The sequence below is a fragment of the Notamacropus eugenii genome, chromosome 3, assembly GCF_028372415.1.
Source record: "Notamacropus eugenii isolate mMacEug1 chromosome 3, mMacEug1.pri_v2, whole genome shotgun sequence".
In the NCBI taxonomy this organism is placed as follows: Eukaryota; Metazoa; Chordata; class Mammalia; order Diprotodontia; family Macropodidae; genus Notamacropus; species Notamacropus eugenii.
The window spans coordinates 39047451-39068114 of NC_092874.1; the positions used below are offsets into that span (position 1 = coordinate 39047451).

The following is a 20664-nucleotide window of genomic DNA, read 5'->3' on the forward strand; positions in this document are numbered from 1 at the left end:
TATTCCCCGGTGGCTCCACTCATGATCCCCTAATAACTCACTACACCAAAACACCCTGCATGTGCTGTCTCCTCTTACAGAATGTAAGCTTCTCTTCTCTTTTGTGTTTGTATTCCCCATGCTTGGAACATGGCTTGGCACAGAGCAAATGCTTAATAAGTGATTTTTCATTCATTTGTTTGTTCATTCATTCATTTATCAAACTGATACAAGGCAGTGTGATAAGTGCCAAAGAGAAGTCCCATGCACTACGAGGAATTCCAGGAGGGAGAGATCACTTGCCCCCCAGACAATGGATGCCTGAGCCTTCAGATCAGCTGTACAGGCATCTGTGAGTTGGAGAGTTCTCTGGAAAGAAGATACACAGACTGTTCATGAGCAATACGTTGTGGGATAGAGTTGATGCAAGTTAATGGTCTGAGTTCCTTCAGAGACAGTACAAGGAACCCCCGTGAGCAGTTCATCCTGCAGAGCTCCTCACTCAGTGGTATCCTCAGTGGGAACTGGACAGCCAGGAAAGTGTGAAGACCATTGGGAGAACCATGTGATGGAAGCCTTTGTGACTCATCCATTCTGGTGCTGAGGGGAAGTTTAGATGGAAAAGCACCGTTGTGATTGATGGAGAAGCTAAGTGACTGTCTTCTCTCCTAAGTCAGCCTTGCCTCCACAGAGCATCTCAGTGGGAGATGAGGATGGTAGAAATGGAGGAATGAGACCTCATACCTGACAGCTGTAGGTGTCAATGGAGAATGAGAGGTGGTGCTAGTGCTGCATTGGTCATGGAATTAGTTCTAACTTCTTTCCTCCTCTGAGGATCAGAGAAGGCTTCTAAGAAGAGGCAGCAAGTGTGTTGGACCCTGGAAGAAAAGGGGAATCACAAGAGGTGTAGATGGAGGATGAAGGAGAGTCCATCTCTAACATAGATGACAGCAGGAACAAAGACACAAAGATGGGGGAAGAGAGGACAAGCAGATTAAACCAGTTTGGCTAAGACACCAAGGGAAGTAGCATAAGATAAAACTTAAGTAAGAGGTAAATTACAATCAGGTCGAGGAGGACCTTGAGTGTACAGTTAGGTGGTGCAATAAATAGAGCTCTGGGCCTGAAGTTAGCAAGACCTGAGTTCAAATCCCTCCTCAGATACTTCCTAGCAGTGACCCTGAACAAGTCACTTAATCATTGTATGCCTCAGTTTCCTCAGTTGTAAAATGAGGATAATAATAGCACCTACTTCCCAGTGTTGTTATAAAGATCAAAAGAGATCATATTTATAAAGGGCTTAGCATAGTGCCTGACACATAGTAGACACTATATAATATTAGCTATGATAATGATGATGATGATCCACACAATTTTCCAATGTTGAGGCTATGATTCCCATTTTAGAGGTGAGGAAACTGAGACTTGGGGAAGGTGACTTTCTTACTATCCCATGGCTGCTAAAGGTGGGAGGCAAGATTTGAACCAGGTCTCTTCATTCTGAATCTAGAATTCTTCCCACTACACCATTCTGTGGCTCCTCCTCTGAGTCCTCCTCCACCTGTTGAAGAGGGGACACTTGGTTCCCAAAGGCTTTGTCAGGCTCTGGCCAGTCCTGCCAAAGTGGACAGTCTTTGACACCCAGTTGTCTATCATCAAAAAAACCAGCCCAGATAAGCTAGAAGAAGCTCAGCACCGTGCTGGCCCTGGCAGGGAGGAGCTTTTCAGTCATGACTCTCAAACACCGTCTACCAAGTCACAAACAGGTCACCATCTGTGCTGGTAGAAGGAAGGACTCACCCCAGTGAAATGAGGCCATGTGATTACTGCAAATTCTCTTTTTATAGTACAGTGTTTATAAACTCAGCCAGATGCTTTTAGAGCCAGAAAAAATCCAATAAATACAGTTAGGGTGCTGAGAGTTCCATAATTCCAAAGACATAAATTACTTTTAGAAGGCTCTAGGGTGCCGTTTAGCAAGTTATTGTTTCCATAACAAAAGGGTCCCCAGGACTTACTACACCTTCCTGCAGACCTTACTTCCATCCAAGGAGCAGCATTGGCAACATTCAGCTGAGTTAAAAAATAAGAATGCTAATTCTGCTACTTCAAGAAAATATGAAAATCCTAGGAACTTCACTGTTAGAGAGCATAGAATTTGAAGTTGGGAAATCTGGAGACTGTGTTCAAATCCTGCCCCAGACATTACCTGTGTGACACTGGTCAGGTGATTTAATCTTTTTCAGGCTCAATTTTCTCATTTCTCAAATTAAGGGGTTAGATTAGATTTATGAGTTTGAGGGATCTAAGGTCCCTTCCAACTCTCTATCTATGTTCCTAAGAACTTATCTGTCCATTTTAATGAGAGGAGAAAAAGGGGTGAAAATAAAACATGATCCATTTATATTGGGCTCAGGAATTTATCTAGTGTGAAATAACCATGCATTCATTTGCTTACCTGCCCTTCCATGCTCAGTTCAGATCTCTTTGAAGCTTGGACAGGGTCCTGGCTGGATAGCAGGGAAAGTCCTGGGTCACTGTGAGCTAATCCGAAAAACGTATAAACCACACTCAAGAATGTGAAGGTTTCCTTTATATGAATTGTGAAGGTTTCCCAGGATACACTCTCAGAGATCTCCCTGACCCATCTATAACTTACCTACCTTTACCACCAAAGCTCACACTTACATTTTTACTGAATCCAATAAATGTTTTTCCCACTCTGTGTAAGGTATATACTGTTCCACTTCTTACAGACCCTTCATGTACGGCCCTGGATAAGTCACTTAATTTCTCAGAGCCTTAAAGCTAACTAGGTACTTAAGCTCTTAATATCTTTTAGGTACAAATCGCAGCACAGGGAGTTAGGAGAGGAGTTTCATATACTAATGAAGTCACAGATCCACATTTTTTTAAGCTATATACCATTGAGTAAGGTGCCACTTAGACAATAGAGATACAAAGATAAAATAAGATATACTTTATTCTCAAGAAATTTACGTTCCGCTTAGGGCAAAGCTACTTATTCTTTTCTTGTATCTGAATCCCTTTGGCTGTGGACAAAATAAAATACATAGGATTGCAAAGGAAACCAATTATATTGAAATTCATCATCAAAGCATTTTAATAACAAGTTCATGGACTCCATGTTAAGAACCCATGATTTCAAGGAGGTAACATTCTCAAATAAGTATAAGGCAATGGGGGTGGACACAGAATTCAACAAAGTATCCTAATTAGATTTAAGAAGAGAAAGAATGATATCACAGTGGGGTGGGGACCAGAAGAAATGATCCCTAAGCTGAGCTTTGAGGAAGAGAAAGAATCTGAAGTGCAGGGAGTGTTTTTCAGGCACTGTGGAGCTTCTCAGAGAATGCACAGAGAGGTAGGAGATGGTTGCTTTGGACTGAAAGACCTGCCAGTAATCCAGTTTGACTGGAATGTAGAATCTAGGAAGGGACATCATATGAAATCAACCTGAAAAAGGACTTTGGAGTCAGATTATAGAGAATCTTAAATGATAGTCCAAGGAACTTCTTCCTCTCCTCTCTGGCAGTCATCATGAAGAGGTAGGGTAAAGAGTTGATGATTGTGGGGATTCCTTTGGGAGTTTGGGGCTGGATTGGATACCCCACTCCCCAAGGTACCTTCAAGCTCTCAGATCTGGGGATTCTGTTATTCTGAATTTGTATTTTTCTTGTAGGCAAAAGATGAACATGTAGGGATTTTGGGAATGGGAGTGCCATGGGCCAACCTGTGCCTTTAGAAGATGATTTGGGTAGCCATATGGGCAATGGATTGGAGAGATGTTTCTAGAAGCAGAGAGATCAGTTTGGAGGCCAGGACAACAGACCACAAAAGTGGTGTTGAGAGTCTATATTTGGTAAATGGTCTGAATTTTCAAGACATGGTATCGAGTCCAGGATTTTATGGTGAAAAATTTGGTAGTGGTTCTTTGAATTGCCAAGCTGTAGGAAGAAAACTATTCTCAGGTCAACCAGTTTGACAGTGTAGAATATGATTTGCATTCATAGGATTATAAATTGTCATCTGGAGGTGACCTTAGAGGCCATTAAGTCTAGTCCCCTTACTTTACAGATAGGGAAACTGAGACAGACAGAGGTCAGGTGACTTGCTTGGAGTCACACGGCTAGTAAGTGTCTTGTTAGGGCTACAGAGCTGATAAATGTGAAATGCAGAATTAGAACCTTGGTCCTCTCTACTCCAAATAAATCATTTTATCTTCTATGCCACATCCCTCTTTAAGGATCTAGAGAATAACAGTAATGATGATGGTGATAACAGCATTTGTATAGTACTTTAAGGTATATAGAGTGCTTCATATGTGCTGTCTCATTTGATCCTCAAAAAAATCCTGTGAGACAGGAGTTATTATCATTGCAATTTTAAAGAACAGGAAACTGAGGCTGATAGACTTGCCCAGAGTTACACAGCTAGTAGGTCTGAGGAAGGCTGTAAGGAAGGTCTACCTAATTTCAAATCCAATATTCTGCCCACTACGTGACTTTTTCAGCCTGAGTCACAGAGGACTTTTTGTGGTTGTTGAGTTCTTTCAGTCACATCTGGTAATCCATGACCCTATTTGGAGATTTCTTGATAGAGATACTGGAGTGATTTGCCATTTCCTTCTCCAGCTCATTTTACAGGTGAGGAAACTGAAGCAGACAGGATTAAGTAACTTGCCCAGGGCCACACAGCTAGTAAGCCTCTGAGGCTAGATTTGAACTCAGGTCCTCTGATTCCAAGGCCAACCCTCCATCCATCCCACCACCTAGCCACCCCACAGAGGCCCTTAATGACCTTGTGAAACATTTCAGGTTTCCTCTGCCAACCTTCCTATCCTCATGTCTCTGAATAAAAAGTTGACCTCTCTCTAGTACCTTCCATAGTTCCTTAGTTCTAGTGCTAACAATTCCCTGCTAGTGATCTTAAATCAGTCATAATGGAAGAATGAGGAGACAAGAAGATTCAGGCAATGGAAACCAGTTGGGGGATCAACAATCAGAAATCTTCTCCCTAGAGGAGATTGAGAATAATCAGGGATGGTTTGTGCAGGCTCACAAGTAACGGAACCTCATATGCAAATACACTTAGAACACACCTCATCTGCTACAGCTAATTGGATGTGGCCTCTGGGAGAATTCCAAGCATGGGCCAATGTGTAATCTTGCAGACTCTTGCAATTTCCCACCAGAGGGCTGGAGAGCAAGTCCAGCTGTCTCACAACATCTGGAATCCTCCTCCAAATGACTCCAGGAGAGAGAAATTCAATTCCCTTTTATTCAGTCCTCTTCCCCGACTTTCTCTCCACCCCCGCTTCTCTCTGAATTCAGCACTTTTGGGAGAAGTTTGGCAGGGTGACTGATAGGCCCCAGCCAGACTAAGACAAAGCCCTGAGAAAGTTTTCTTGGAAATCTAGGCCAACCCCTCATCATATCTTCCAAGCCAGTCCCTAGGCTACTGAGGCAGCTCTTCCACCCTGGTGAGGGAATTCATGCACAGGGTTATTACGGATGGGAATTTGGCTGGAGGGACTTCCAGAAAATAGATTGAATGGCCTTCACCCACAGGTGTGTTGCCAATACTCCTGCCAGGCTTTCCTAATGGGAAATATTTTTGTGGCGTTCCATTCTTCTTGAAGAGTGTATATTTAATCTGGAAACATAACTCTCTACATAAAAGATCCTCTTAAACTATTGGGTTTAAACACTGAGGTTTGGACTTCTTGAAAAGGGAAAACATAAGAAATTGTAGGCAATTCTGAGATTCATGGGCAAGCAAAGTGGCCAGATAACATAGAGTGTTGAGACTTCTTAGGGCCTGAGATACTACGTTATGCCCCCAAAAAGGCAAGGAATCTTAGTTTTGGGAAGTTCTGATCTTAATATTTTTCCCCCAAAATTATTTATTTTTAGTTTTCAACATTCACTTTTATAAGATTTTGAGTTTTACATTTTCTCCCTCTCCTTCCCTTCCCTTCTCCCAAGATGGCATGCAATCTGATATAGGTCATACATGTATAATCATATTAAACATATTTCCACATTAGCCATGTTGTAAAGAAGAATTAGAACCAAAGGGGAATATCATGAGAAGGAAAAAAAAAGGAAAAATATTATGCTTCAATCTGCACTCAGACTCCACAGTTGTTTCTCTGGATGCTGACAGCATTTTCCGTCATGAGTCTTTGGGAGTTGTCTTCAAGTTGATCTTCAATTTTAAGGTCCTCCACAGTAAGGGCTCTGGCCACTTAATCTGTACAATACCTAAGAGCTAGGACATGAGCCCTAAATAATATTTGAGCTTTGGTTTATTGAAAGTCAGTTAGCTCAAAAGTGCTGTTTATTGTCTATGGCAGGGAGTAAAAACCAGTGTATTAATTATCTTTTTATATTCTCTCTTTTTCCCCCACCAAGGTTAACTGTATGTAGAACTTTGTGTGTTGGTCTTAACCAAGGGTGTTAACAAAGGCTACTGCCTGGACCCCTGGTGTAAAATGGAGGTCATATGAAGTCCAAATGTAGTTGGGAAATCAATCAATAAACATTTCATCAACGTTTATTGAAATCAAATGATATGGAGCATTGTCCATTAAGAAAAAGCAAGAACTGATTCATCTTTGTCCTTCTATTCTCTCTGTTTAGCACAGTATCTGGCATACAATAGGCATCTCATAAATGCTTTTTTCACTCATTCATTCATGTAGAAATGCAACATGGAGAAATAGTGTTGGATTTGAATTCACAGCATGGGAGTTTAAAGACTAGTTCTATGTAGGTGACCTCAAACAAACTTCATCTGCCTGGAGCCTTAGTTTCCTCCTATGTAAAATAAAGAGTTTGGACCCAAGGTTTCTAAGGCCCCTTTCTGCTTATAAATGTTACGATCCTGGAGCATGAAATATTGCTAATGGAGAAGCAAACAGAACTGATTCATTTTTGTCTTTGTATTATAACACAATGCCTGGCACATAAGATAACTGCTTTTCTCTTCCTCCATTAATTCATTTATTCCTCCATGCAGAAAGTATAATAGACAATGCCCAGGACTTGGAGTCAGAGGAAGTGAGTAGGAAGACTGACTCTACCTATATGACTGTAGGTTAGTTACTTCCTTTCTCTATGCCTTGTGTTGCTTCTTCTTAAATTAATAAGGTTGGACTAGATCATCACCAAGATCCCTTCTATGTCTACATCCTGTGATTTTTGGAAATGTAGCATTGTTCATTAAGAAAACAGCCAGAAGTATTTCATTCTGCCATTTTCATTCCCAGAATTTAGCTCAGAACCTGGCACATAATAGGTGCCTAATAATTTCTTTTCATTCACTCATTTATCTAGAAAGGCCATATCTTATAACAGGCAAACCAATGGACATGGAGATGGTGAATATGGATTTGAAACCTGATTCTGATTATCTGCCCATACGTAAGTTACCTCACTCTTCAGGTCTTGGCTTTCTCCTCTTTTCAGTGAGGAAGGTGGACTGAAATGATGTTCAAGTTCCCTTCTATGGATAAATCTTCAGATTCTGGATGATGGAGGGTTACTCATTGTAACCTACACGTCCAGCACAATCTTCATTACATAGTAGACACTTTATATCCTTGTGGATTGATTGACAATGGTCAAGAAGAATGCTGACTTACTCTTAAATCCCAGTTTCTTTGAATATAGGAAAATTGTCAATTAAGTTCTAAAAATGTTCGTAAAAATCCATTTATATTATTTCTTATGAAACAATTTGTTAATACTATTCCAGGATCAGTCATCTTTAAAATAAGAATCCAATTCAGTAAACTTTTAAATGCCTCCTAAATGTGTTGAACAATGATGGGCAATGACTCAGATACACAGTTTATATAACAGGCCCTTCTTTCATGGAGCTTAAAGTGTAATTAGTGGTTATGACCTAAATATTATAAAATAACTTACTATGCTATACTATAATTAATTACACTAGTAAATAACTCAGGAGAAGTTATTTAGTAATAGTGTTTAGTAATTTAGCAATCGTTATTTAGTGTGCGAGTGATACAGAGTGTTGTGTGTGCTCTGAGAGGTAATTCCACTTCACAGAGAAGGGTACCTTATGATCTGGGTTTTAATGAACAGGTAGAAATTCAAGAGGAGGTCAAGATTAAGAGATAGTCTGTAGCAAGAAGATTTAGTTGAAAAATCAATTCTTGTATCCATTTTTTAAAAAATTAATTTTATTGGAAACTTATTTTTATACCATATTTATTTCTTGATGTGTCCTTCCTGTCTCCATCTAGCCACCCTTTGTAACAAAGAATAAAAAGGAATAAAAGGAATTCAGAAAAACTAACCAATTTATCAGTCTGACAGGGTATTCAATGTTCCATGGTCCCTCATTTTTGCAAAGAAAAGAAGAAGCAGCTCTTTATCAATTTTTGACAGTTCCATGTTATATTTTCATAACTTGGAGAAAACAAGTGCATGGTTCAAGATACATCCACATTTTGTGGTATATGCACAAATGTACATGTATGTGCATGTGGGCATGTGTGTGTGTCCCAACAATGTAGATAACTCTGATGTGTGTCCCATCCCCTTTGGAGTCAAGGTGCATCATTCAAATTCATGTTGATGTACTTGCCAAATGGCATCATTTTTCAGTGCCCTTCTCCCACCTCTACCTCTTCTATTTAGAGGTCCCTTGCGCCGTTCATCGCTAAGGCAGTCAATGAATTTCTTTGATGATTCTCTAATGTCATGAACTTTAATGATGTTCTAAGAACTCTCCCACTTAAAATAAGAAATTCTGTTGCAGGAGATGATAACTATGGAGAAAAAGAAGAATCAGGGTCCCCTTTGAAATCTGGTACTCTGTCTCTGGAAGACGTTTTCATGGATGTAGCTTTCCTCCTTGACTCTTCACGGAATGTGGGAAGCTCTGAATTTCAGGAAATAAAAGAACTGATAACTTCAGTGCTTGACTACTTTTACATTGCCCCAGACCCCCTGATCTCTCGTGTAGGAGACAGAGTAACCCTCCTGAGCTACTCGCCCCAGGGATATATGCCCGGTGCAGAAGAATGTCCAGTCTACATGGAGTTTGATTTAGTTACTTATAACAGTGTGCATCAAATGAAAAGCCATGTACGGGAATCTCTTGAACCACTGAATGGTGAATCTTTTGTTGGCCATGCCCTGAAGTGGACGATTGATAATGTCTTTTTAGAGACACCCAACCTGAGGAAAAACAGAGTTATCTTTGTGATATCTGCTGGAGAGACTGATTATTTGGACCAAAAAGCCTTAAAGGAAGAAGCTCTGAGAGCCAAGTGCCTAGGCTATGCCATTTTTGTGTTGTCCTTTGGCCCCACGCACAATGACAAGGAGTTAGAAGAGCTAGCGAGCCCACCCCTGGATCATCACTTGGTTCAGCTAGGCAGAATTCATAAACCTGACTTTGACTATATTGTGAGGTTCATTAAACCATTTCTCCACTCAGTCAGACGTAAGTCATTAAATATTTCTCTTCTTTTACTTTTAAAGTGGTTTGAATGTCTCTGAGTAGGGCCAAAGGATCAACTCGGTAATCTAAGAGATCTGGAAATCATCACTGTTGAGTCCTAGAGCCAGGGAGGAGCGAGGTAATGAGAACCCCATGAAAGAGACTCTGCATCATTGGTGCATCATTGCCCTCAGGATCCAGGGTCCATAAAGCTACTTCTAGGACTGAAGTGGCTTCATTAGGTCCTTATGTATTATTTAGGATTGGCCCTGTTGAGATATTTTGATATTCCAATAACTGTTCCTTCACATGAAACTCTGTATTTTGCAGTTGAGCTTGATGGAAAGAAGGCTGTGTCAGAGGAGCCAGGTTCAAATCCTGACTCTGCCCCTTCCTCCCTCTGTGCCCTTTGACAAGTCTGTACTCAGATTCCTCATCTGAAAAGTAAAGGATTTGGATTTAATGACCCCTGGGTCCCTTCTAGCTCTAAATCTGTGACCTTATGGTGTTAAAATGAGGTTAGAGTGAAACTCCATTGTACTTGCCAGATCTTCTCTTGTTCACGGAAAGAAACAGCTCATAGAACAATGCGGTGGTTTTCAGTGTGTATTTGCAGGTCAGAGGTAGGGAGCAGGGTAGGGGGAAGGAAGGCAGACAGTGGCTTCACCTTTCCAAGCACGTTTGCTAAGTCCCCAAGGGGCATTTAGCCTACAATGGGATAAAGCCAACACATGTCTCTCTTCAGCGATTTCCAGCCTATTTGCCAGCTTTGTAAGATTTTCCAGAGGGCGCACAACTACTCACATTCTATATCTGGGCCCATTTCCCAGGCCTCCACCCAGCCTCTTCTGGCTCTACCTTATGACTCTGGAATGGAGCAGAGAGGTTGTCCTTCCTCTGTGTGTCCAGGAGACATAAAGCTCCCTCCCAGATATGAAAGAGAAAAACTGAGTCCAAATCTATTTTTTCCTCCACTAATTTTCAAGATTTTTGTTGTTCTGGTTTTATCAGTCATGTCCGACTCTCTGTGACCCCATTTGGGGTTTTCTTGGCAAAGATACTAGAGTGGTTTGCCATTTCCTTCTCCAGTTCATTTTATAGAAGAGGAAACTGAAGGTAAACAGTTAAATGACTTCCCCAAGGTCACCTAGCTAATAAGTGTCTGATTTTTCAAGATTCAGATCGGCATATTTGACAAGGAAGCAGCTTTGGAGTGAGGAAGGCCTGGGTTCAAGACTCTCCTTCTGACATGTACTGACATTGTGACCTTGGGCAAGTCATTTACACTCTCAATTATCCAGTCAACTCTCTAAGACTCTAAGTTGAGAGTAGGAGCCCCACCTCAAAAAAATATTTGATGATTTTACCTCTAAGCTACTAAGATACCAGGAAAATTTCACAGTAATGAGTCTTGAGCATAATTGGGCATGGACTGAAATTGTGACATCTCACTGAGGGCTGTTGCCACTGGACTCTTGCCAACATGAGGTAATTCAGTCTTAGATGATCATGGGATTCTGAATGTAAAAAACTTATTCCAATCCCCAAGTTCAATAAATGAGGAAACTAATGCCCAAAGGTATCACAAATCTGAACCAAGAAGAGGTCATGCAGTCTAACCTTCCCCCGCCTCCACCATTTTACATACAAGGAGACTGAGCCCAGAGCAGAAAAGTGATATACCCAAGTAGAAAGTAGCTGAAGTGGGATATGAACCTAGGTCCTCTGACTCCAAGTTCAACACTCTTTCCACTGAACCATGCTGCTTTTCACAGGGAAGGTGTTTCCCCCAAACTCACCAGGTAATAAATGACAGGTGGCATGGCAGTGGGTAAAGTCAGGAAGACCCAACTTCATGAGTTCAAATCTGGCCTCAGACACTTACTAGCTGGGTGACCCTGGGCAAGTCACTTTATTTGCCTCAGTTTCCTCATCTGTAAAATGAGCTGAAGAAGGAAATGGTGAATTACTCCACTGTCTTTCCCCAAGAAAACCCCAAATAGGGTCACGAAGATCAACAACAAAAAGTAGCTTTTGAAAGCAAACACAATATTTTTTTTTTACAAAAGTCAGTGAAAGAAAAGACAAGCTTATTTTGTAAAAATGGTTTGGAACTTGAGAATTAGCCATATCAAACTAATCATATCCTGTTCTCTCTTTAGGTGCAGTCAACCAATATCCCCCTGCAGATTATGCTCCAAAATGTATTAATATGACCTCTTCTAGCCCAAAGAAACTCCAGGAAGAACATACCATATTGTGAGTTGAGAACATGCTCCTAAGAATTCCTTTTTTCCCCTTTTTATTCTTTGTTACAAGGGATGGTAATTATTAGCCTTTGAGATGAAGAGGAGTTTTTGTTCCATCATGTAGAGTTATTTTCCTGATGCCTCATTTTTTTAATCTTTATTTTCATAGGATTATAGATCTAGAGATATAAGGGGTCTCAGAGGCCAACTGGATCAAAGGTTCTTAACTCTGTGTCCATGAACTTATTTTTATTAATGTTGTTATTAATGTATTTCAGTATTTCCTTTGTAGTCATATGTATTTTATTTTATTCATTTAAAAACATTATTCTGAGAAGGAATCCATAGACTTCACCAAACTGCCATAAGGGGCCAGGTTACAAAAGAGATGTATTCTAGTCTACCCCACCCCCACATTTTGCAGATTGAGGAAGGAGGGCTCATTGAGCCAAGTGATTTGTCCAGAGTCACCAAGAGATGTAGTGATAGAGACCGGATTAGGAACCTAGCTGCTCTGGCTCCAAAGCTAGGCTTTTCCCCTACTTTAACATACTTTCTGTCCATTCAAAGATGTTTATGAGAGTTTTTGCTTTTAAAACTACAATAGCTTGTTTTAGTTGAAATATTTTATAGCTAGAACACTTACTGTGATAGAACAGAGGGCTCAAAATGACCTAGGCTTAAATCCTACTTGTACCTGTATTATCTGTGTCGCTGGAGGCAAATCACCTAGCCTCTCAATGACTGAAAGCAATTCTTGGAAGCTCTAAGGTAAGGGGAAGTTGCCTATGTGCATTGGTGAAGGGGATATCTATACCAGCAGCTCCCAACACCAATGAAATATCAGGTTTGGACCTACCCATGACCAAAAGGCTTGCCACCTTTACTGAAGGTATTCAGTATGGTGTGGAAGACAGGAAGAACCTGGAGGGAAAGAGAAAATAACAGAATTGCTAAGAAAATGCCATTTTGAAAATAGTACTTGAAGCATTTCACCAGGTTGGACTTGCCAGGAAAATTTCTTTTAATCTTTACTTTGCAAAATATAGGGCCAAGTACTCACTAAAAATTTAATGATGGTTTGCCATTGGAAAACCCTGAGACATGGGAGGGGTCCATTCTCTGTTGGAATGTTCTTGGATTTCATTTGATTCACATTACAGACTTGGGATGATGGGTAGCCTATTCTAGCCATGTGGACGAGCAATATTTGATTCATTTTATGTCATTAGGAATCACGTATGCTGATTGCTGTGACTGACTGTATGCCCTGTATTTCTCAAACCTCTCTGTTTAGGCTTTCTCTTAAGGGATCTGAGATGGAGATAGAAAATAGTGATGATGAATATGATTCCGAAGAGCACCACCTGGTTATTTTAGAGGGCAACCACAGCGTAAACTCTGGATATGTTTTTGACTTGATCCACAAGCTACACAGTCTCTTTTCTACTGGGGAAGTCTCTATAAAGGATCAGGAAGCACCATGTTCAAAAGAAAATACCACCTTCTTGGAAGATGAACAAAGAACTAAAAAAGGTAATTAACAATATCTGGGATTTGGATCCCAGAAGGAAAAACCTAGCAGCTCAAACTAGTATATCTCGTTTAAGCTTTGGACAGATGAGGACGGATAAGTTGGCTGATACCGAGGAGTGTCTGGAATTTAGAGGCTCAAGCCTAGTCCAAGTGAACATAACCTCCATTGGAGAGTTGATCTTGCTATGGGGTTATGGGTGTTCATCTCACCCTACACATCTTCAGTGGTTCTGGGGAAAACCCCAGAGGTGCTTGAGTTTCTTCACTCTCAGTTCAAGTTAAAAGCTGCTTTATAAGGAAGGAGGTGGCTCAGTGGAGAGGATGCCAGGCCTGGAGTCAGGAAGGCTGCAAGACACTTATTAGCTGTGTGACCCTGGGCAAGTCACTTAGTACTATTTGCCTCAGTTTCTTCACTGTAAAATGAGTTGGAGAAGGAAATGGCAAACCACTCTAGGATCTTTGCCAAGAAAACCCCAAAAAGGGTCATGAAGAGTCAGATACAATGGAAAATGACTAAATAACAAAGGAAGGAGAGGATAAAGCTTAGTTCCAGAGAGACAATGAGAAAAGGGGAGGGAGAAAAGGAGTGAGAAAGAAAGAGAGAGGGTGGGAGGGAAGAGAAAGGGAAGTGAATAAAAATGAGAGCAGAATGAATGGAAAAAAGAAGATGGAGAGAAGAGAATGAAGCTAAAAAGACATCTGAGAGAGAGAATTGAAACATAAGTGATTTAAGAAAAAAGGAAGCAACCTGGCAGATGGGATACAAGGAAAAACAGGATCATGCAAAAGCCAAAAAGGAAGAAAAGAGAAAAGAAAAAAGATGAGAAATATCAATTATGAGTGATCAATGTGAAGGCAGAGTACCTAGAGTGACAAGTGGCTGGGGTAAACTTAGTTGCTTTCAGGGAAGGGTCTTGGAGATTTCCAAAGTGTGAACCAGCCAATGATGCTTAGAGTACAAGGCTTTTATTGTGGGTAAATTTTACTTCCCAAAAGAGAAGGTACTTAAATTTAGGGGAAAGGGCAAAAGAAAGGGAAAAGGAAATAAGGAGCAAGGATTCAGCAGTAAAAATGTCACCTGAAAGATAAGGGGTAAGGATGCATCCTGGGAGGAAAGCTGGACTTGGGTGAAATGATCCTGATGCTACTAAAAGAGTAGGAAGGGATACATGACCATGGAAAAGGTGCCCCCCTTTTCAGACATCCATGTTATGCCAAGCTCTCCATCACTTCTCAAGTTCTTCCATGTGGGACAGCCCAACGTGGTCTTGTGACTAGCATTGAAGGGGTCTAGAACTTCCATAGAGAGGGATAGGGCTCTACCTCAGGACTATCTGAGTGGTTTCCTACTGATGATATCCCAAGATAGGTAGGTACCATTCAGCTAGGTAGCTAGTAGTTTTCAGCAAGGGCAAGTCTTGATATGGGGATTCCATAGAAGGAACAGGGCCAGGAATCAAGAGGGGATATGTATGTAGAAGAGCCAAGTTGTTGCCTATAAAGCTAGACTGATGGTGAGATAATGATGGTAGGTAAGACCTCAGCAGCAGGTGGGGAACAGTAGCTGGATGGTGGTTGTAGGGACCAATAAGTAACAAAGTGACGATAAAGTTAGTACCCAAAGAAATTTTATTGTACCTATTTCATCAAAATTTTACGGACAATTGTGTAATTAGAGGTGATCACCTTGATAGAATCCAAAGTAAAAAATCATTGTGGACACCTGTTTTCTTTTCCTTATATCAATGATATTTCCAAAATATAAATCATTTCTCTATGAAGGAATTTAATGTCATTTTCAGAGTTTTACTTTATCCATCTTGCCCATTGTGAAGATTTCCATACATATTCATGCAGATGAGGTAGATCTGATACATGTATACAACTATTGGTTTTAACAATTTTCTTTAGAAAAGAAACCAGACTTCTTTTCTTCTTATGCCAACCTGGAGTTGGTTTCCTGGTCTTTTTTTCTCCAAAAAGTTCTATAAAAGGTAACCAGTATAAATCAAAAGATTTTGGCTCTTATGCTGTAAATGACCTTCCTGAGTTTCTGCTAATGCATCATTTTATTACTGGGTTTTAATTTAGAGTTCTCCTTTGGATGCCTCTGGTGGATATCCCTTTTGAGAAGTAAAAAGCATAGAAAGGACAGCAACTTGATATGTGATATGTTTAAGGCTATTGTTAATTCACTTTGAAAAAAAGGATTTTTTTTCTTTTTCAGATGATGAAGACATAAGATGATGACCTCATTAAAAACAAGATATGACTTGTCATTTGTCTATTGCATGTTGTGAGTTCTTGTACAGTTGTGCTCTTTATATTGTCCATTGGTAATCTGTGGGTCTAGAGAGACAAAAAAATATAGACCACAGACAAAAATATAGACACATGGCAAGAGCCAAATGAATGTATTGAATGTAATATGGTACATAGGAAGATTTGGTCAGCCCCCCAAATAATTGATTAGTGCTATAGACAAGATATAGTAAGCGATCTTACATCCATGAAAAAAATTTCCCAAAAGGAGATCCTATAGGACTTGGAGTCAAGAATTCCTGGGTTCAAACACTGCTTCCAATACTGACCAGCTGTGTGATCCTGAGCAAGACACCTCCATCTCTGGGCTTCACTTTCCTCAACAGTAGAATGAGAAGTTTGGACTTGACAACCACTGCTCTAATATCTTACGATTTTCCTTAAATTAGAAAAAAAAAAACCACAACTGGCATATATAACTACAGAATAAAATAACAAAGAAAAAAGTCTCATAGGTAACAAAGACATCCTTTCCTGGGTGTTTCCCTTTCTTTCTTGAGTGGTTTCTCCTTACAAAGCTCTTCATGAACTTAAACAAAAAGATGAATGAGCCAATCTCTGTTGCAGAGAATGAAGAACTAGAGAAATTCTCTGAATTGGATGAGAGTCTCCGAGGCAAATCAACATTTACCTTATCAGGCAGTAACTTAAAACAAAGGTGGGCTCAGCTGAGGATAGTAAAAATAAAATAAAATGTTGGAGGACTAAGAAATAAAAAAGGCTAAAGACCTGGAGACTTAAGAAATTTCACACCTATATATCACAGACATTTTCTTTAAGAGTCAGACGACACATGGCAAGAGCCAAACAGTATGACCAATTAAAAGAAAAAGAATTTGACTATTTCTTAAGAAATAATGAATGGCGGGTTATTGACATAAGGGACATTTCTCAAGGAGCTGTCTGGTGATGAGTTCATGTGAACAAAGTTTGAAATCAGATGGCAAGGAATCAACTGGGATGGAGCCAAGATGACAGAGTAGAGAAAATGCTCATCTGAGCTCTCCCAACATCCCCCTGCCTTTAATTGAATAATGCCTTTAATTGAATAATGCCTTTAATGGAATTCTGGACTGGCAGAGCCAACAAAAGGTCAGAGTGAGACCTTCTTCCAACCTAAGACTATATAGGATGTTGGAAAGAGAGATATGTGACACAAGGGAGGAGACTTTCTCAGAGACCACATGGATAAAAAACCAGTGGTGGGACTAGGTGGTGATGGCGGAAGCAGCCGCAGCAGCTTCAGGGGTTCTCAAGCCAAAGACAGAAAGACTTCTATGAATTCATGCAAAGTGAATTGAGCATAATGAGGAGGACATTGTACACAGAAACAACAATATTGTATAATTATCAACTGTGAATGACTTAGCTCCTCTCAGCAGTACAATGATCTAAGTCAATTTCTAAGGCCTTATGATGAAAAATGCTATCCATCTCTTGGGAAAGAACTGATGGATTCTAAGTGCAGATTGAAGCATACTACTTTTCTCTTTACTTTTTTGTGTTTTTTTTCTGGTCTATGCTTCCTTCATCAATATGACTAATATGGAAATATGTTTTGCATGATTACACATGTATTATCTATATCAAATTGCTTGCTGTCCCAGGGAAGGGGTGGGGAAAGGAGGGAGGAAGAGAATTGGGAACTCAAAAAAATGTTAAATGACTGTTAAAAATTGTTTTACATGTAATTAGAAAAAATAAAATATGATTTTTACAAAGTTAATTGGAAATGAAACAATCTAATCCTAAAGGAATGGGTCAAATGACAAATCAAAGAAACAATCAATAATTTCATTAAAGAGAATGACAACAATGAGTCAATATTCCAAAATTTGTGGGACACAGCCAGAGCAGTACTTAGAGGAAATTTTATATCTCTAGATGCCTCCCTCAATAAAAGAGAAAAAGAGCAGATGCACAAGTTGGGCATGCAACTAAAAAAACTAGAAAAAGAACAAATTACAAAGCTTCATCTAAACACTAAAATGGAAATCCTGCAAATCAAAAAAGACAATAATAAATTTGAAAGTAAAAACAATTGAGCTAATAAATAGAGCTAGAAGCTGTGTTATGAAAAAAATTTGATTTTAAATTGGTTAATTTGATTTTAAAAAGAAAGAAAACCTAATTATCAGTATCAAAAATGAAAACAGTGAATGCACCACTAATTAAGAGGAAACAAAAGCAATTATTAGGAGTTATTTTGCCTAATTATATGCTAGTAAAACTGACAGTCTAAGTGAAATGTATGAATATTTACATATATGTAAAATGCTCAGATGAACAGAACAGGGAATAGAATACTTAAATAACCCTATCTTAGAAACAAGCTTTCAATGATCTGTGTAAGAAAAAATCCTCAGGACCAGATGGATTTGCAAGCGGATTCTACCAAATATTTAAGGAACAATTAATCCCAATACTATATAAATTATTTTAAAAAATAGGTAAAGGAGTCCTACCAAATTCCTTTTATGACCATTATGGTTTTGCATTGATATTAATTAAAGAAATTGGTCCATAATTTTCTTTCTCTGTTTTTTGCTCTCCCTGGTTTAGATATCAAAACCATATCTGACCAAACACACCACCCCTTCCTATTAAAAATACTAAAAAGTATAGGAATCAATGGAATCTTTTTTAAAATGATAAGTGGGGCAAGCATGATCTCTAATGGGTATGAACTTGAAGCCTCCGCAGTAAGGTTAGGAGTGAAGCAAGGATGTCCATCATCATCACTATTATTCAATACTGTAGTAGAAATTCTAGCTATAGCAATGATAAGAAAAAGAAATTGAAGGAATAAAAATAGACAATGAGGAGACAAAACTATCATGTTTTGCAAATGATATGATGGTACACTTAGAGAACTCCAGGGAATCAACTAAAAAACTAGTTTAAACAATCAACAATTTCAACAAAGTTTCAGGATATAAAATAATCTCACATGAATCATCAGCATTTCTATATATTACCAACAAAACCCATCAGTAAGAGACAGGAAGAGAAATTCCACTTAAAATAATGACAGATAATATAAAATGTTTGGGAGTGTACCTGCCAAGACAAACTCAGGGATTATATGAACACAATTACAAAACATTTGTCATAGAACTAAAGACAGCTCTGAACAACTGGAGAAATATTAATTGCTTACAAGTAGGTCAAGTCATTCTTATAAAAATAATAATTCTAACAGTTAATTTACCTATCCAGTGTCATACCAATCAAATTACCAAATAATTATTTTATAGAGCTAGAAAAAATAATAACAAAATTCATCTGGAAGAACAAAAGGTCAAAATACCAAGGGAGAATAAATGAAAAAATATATATGAAGGAAAGTGGCCTAGCAGTTCTAGATTTCAAATTATACTACAAAATGATAGTCATCAAACCAATCTGGTACTGGCTAAGAAATAGAGTGGTGGATCAGTGAAATAGATTAAGTACACAAACACACAGTTGATCAAAGTCATCTAGAAACCCAAAGATCCAAGCTTTTGGGGTAAGGACTCAATATTTGCTAAAAATTGCTGGGAAAACCAGAAAACAGTTTGGCAGAAAATAGTCATGATTTCTTACATTGTGGACCAACATCTTACACTGTAGACCAACAGAAGGTCAAAATGGATAAATGTTTTAGACATAAAGGATATTACCATAAATAAATTAAGGGAGAAAAATGTACCAATCAGATCTATGGACAAAGGAAGAGTTTATGACCAAACAAGACATAGAATCATAGGATGTAAAATGGATAATTTTTGATTACATGAAATTAAAAGGCTTATGCATAAATAAAACTAATGTGGCCAAAATTAGAAGGAAAGTATCAAACTGGGGTGAGGTGAATTTTACAGCAAGTTTCTATAATAAACATATTATTTCTCAAAAATACAAAGAACTGAGATAAATTTATAACAAAATAAGAGCCATTCCCCAGTTGATAAATGGTCAAAAGATAGGAACAGGCAGTTTTCAGGAAAAGGAATCAAAACTATTAATAGCAACTTAAAAATGCTCTAAATCACTATTCATTAAAGAAATGCACATTAAAACAACTCTGAGGTACCACCTCATGTCTATCAGATTCTCTAATATGACAGAACAACAAATGTTGGAGGGGATATGGAGAAATTGGGACACTAATGCACTGAAGATTCTGAATCTACCATCACAAAAATAGCAAAAAGCAATGGGGTTGAAAAAGAGCTTTCAGGAAGCTTAGTGTGAAACCTAATCCAGCCAGGTCATCACCAGAATACTTATTAGATGATACTGAAAGATAGACAACAAATAGACGAGGTCTACCAATCTACAGAGGAAAAGTCAAGTGGATGAAAATCGTGTATCTGATTATGGTGTGCAGTTGCAAAGGCAACTCATTGAGTTAGTCTGTTCCTACTTATCTTGAGTAGGGGCTAAAAAGGGGCAATGAATAAAGAGAAAAAAGGGAGCACGCTGAATAGCATGTGCTGAATTACTTGTGCTTTTATTAATCTCTGGCTCATTCCTAACATAAAACTCTATCTTTTGAACACCAGTATTCTTCCCATGGTGGCATATGACTGGGAATCTCAAAATGTTGTACTCTCTAAAGAATCAAAATTATGGATAACTCAAAGGACTATGGAGAGATGTACAGCATGTGGCAGTAGGATGTGGCAAATTGTAAGGATGTACGTGGTAGAGGGGAAAGAGCACTGGACCGGGAAGAGACAATGGTAGTCCGGTAAGGGAGGAAAACCTTTTACTTTAAATGATTTCTATTGATAGTGTTTATTTTTTATAACAGCTGTGTTTCTCAGTCTATATTCTTCCCATGAAGACATCCCTTACAATAAAAAGAAGTAGGGGGGGCGGCAGGGGGAAGTTCAGCAAAACTAATCAACCAACTGGAAAACTCTACCATTATGCAGGGCTGCATGCCCATTATCCCCCCATCTCTACAGGGAGCTGGGGAAAAGTGCTTCCTCATATGTCTCCTTTAGGACTAGGACTGCCCATTATATTTTCACAGCATTCAGATTTGATTGTAAAACATTTTCAAAAGGAAGTATTTCAGTCATCT

The 20664-nt window shown here is 39.0% G+C and overlaps 1 protein-coding gene across 1 annotated transcript in view; it reads left to right on the plus strand.

Moving 5' to 3' along the window:
* The window catches only part of COL6A5 (collagen type VI alpha 5 chain), a 116893-nt gene extending 99584 nt beyond the window's left edge, over positions 1-17309 (plus strand). Inside the window, exons 38-42 of the mRNA XM_072651298.1 lie at positions 7341-7427; positions 8794-9483; positions 11643-11739; positions 13027-13265; positions 15493-17309. Coding sequence (XP_072507399.1) covers positions 7341-7427; positions 8794-9483; positions 11643-11739; positions 13027-13265; positions 15493-15512 — 1133 coding nt within the window. The 3' untranslated portion in view covers positions 15513-17309. The remainder of the gene's footprint in view (positions 1-7340; positions 7428-8793; positions 9484-11642; positions 11740-13026; positions 13266-15492) is intronic.
* The last annotated feature ends 3355 nt before the right edge of the window (positions 17310-20664 follow it).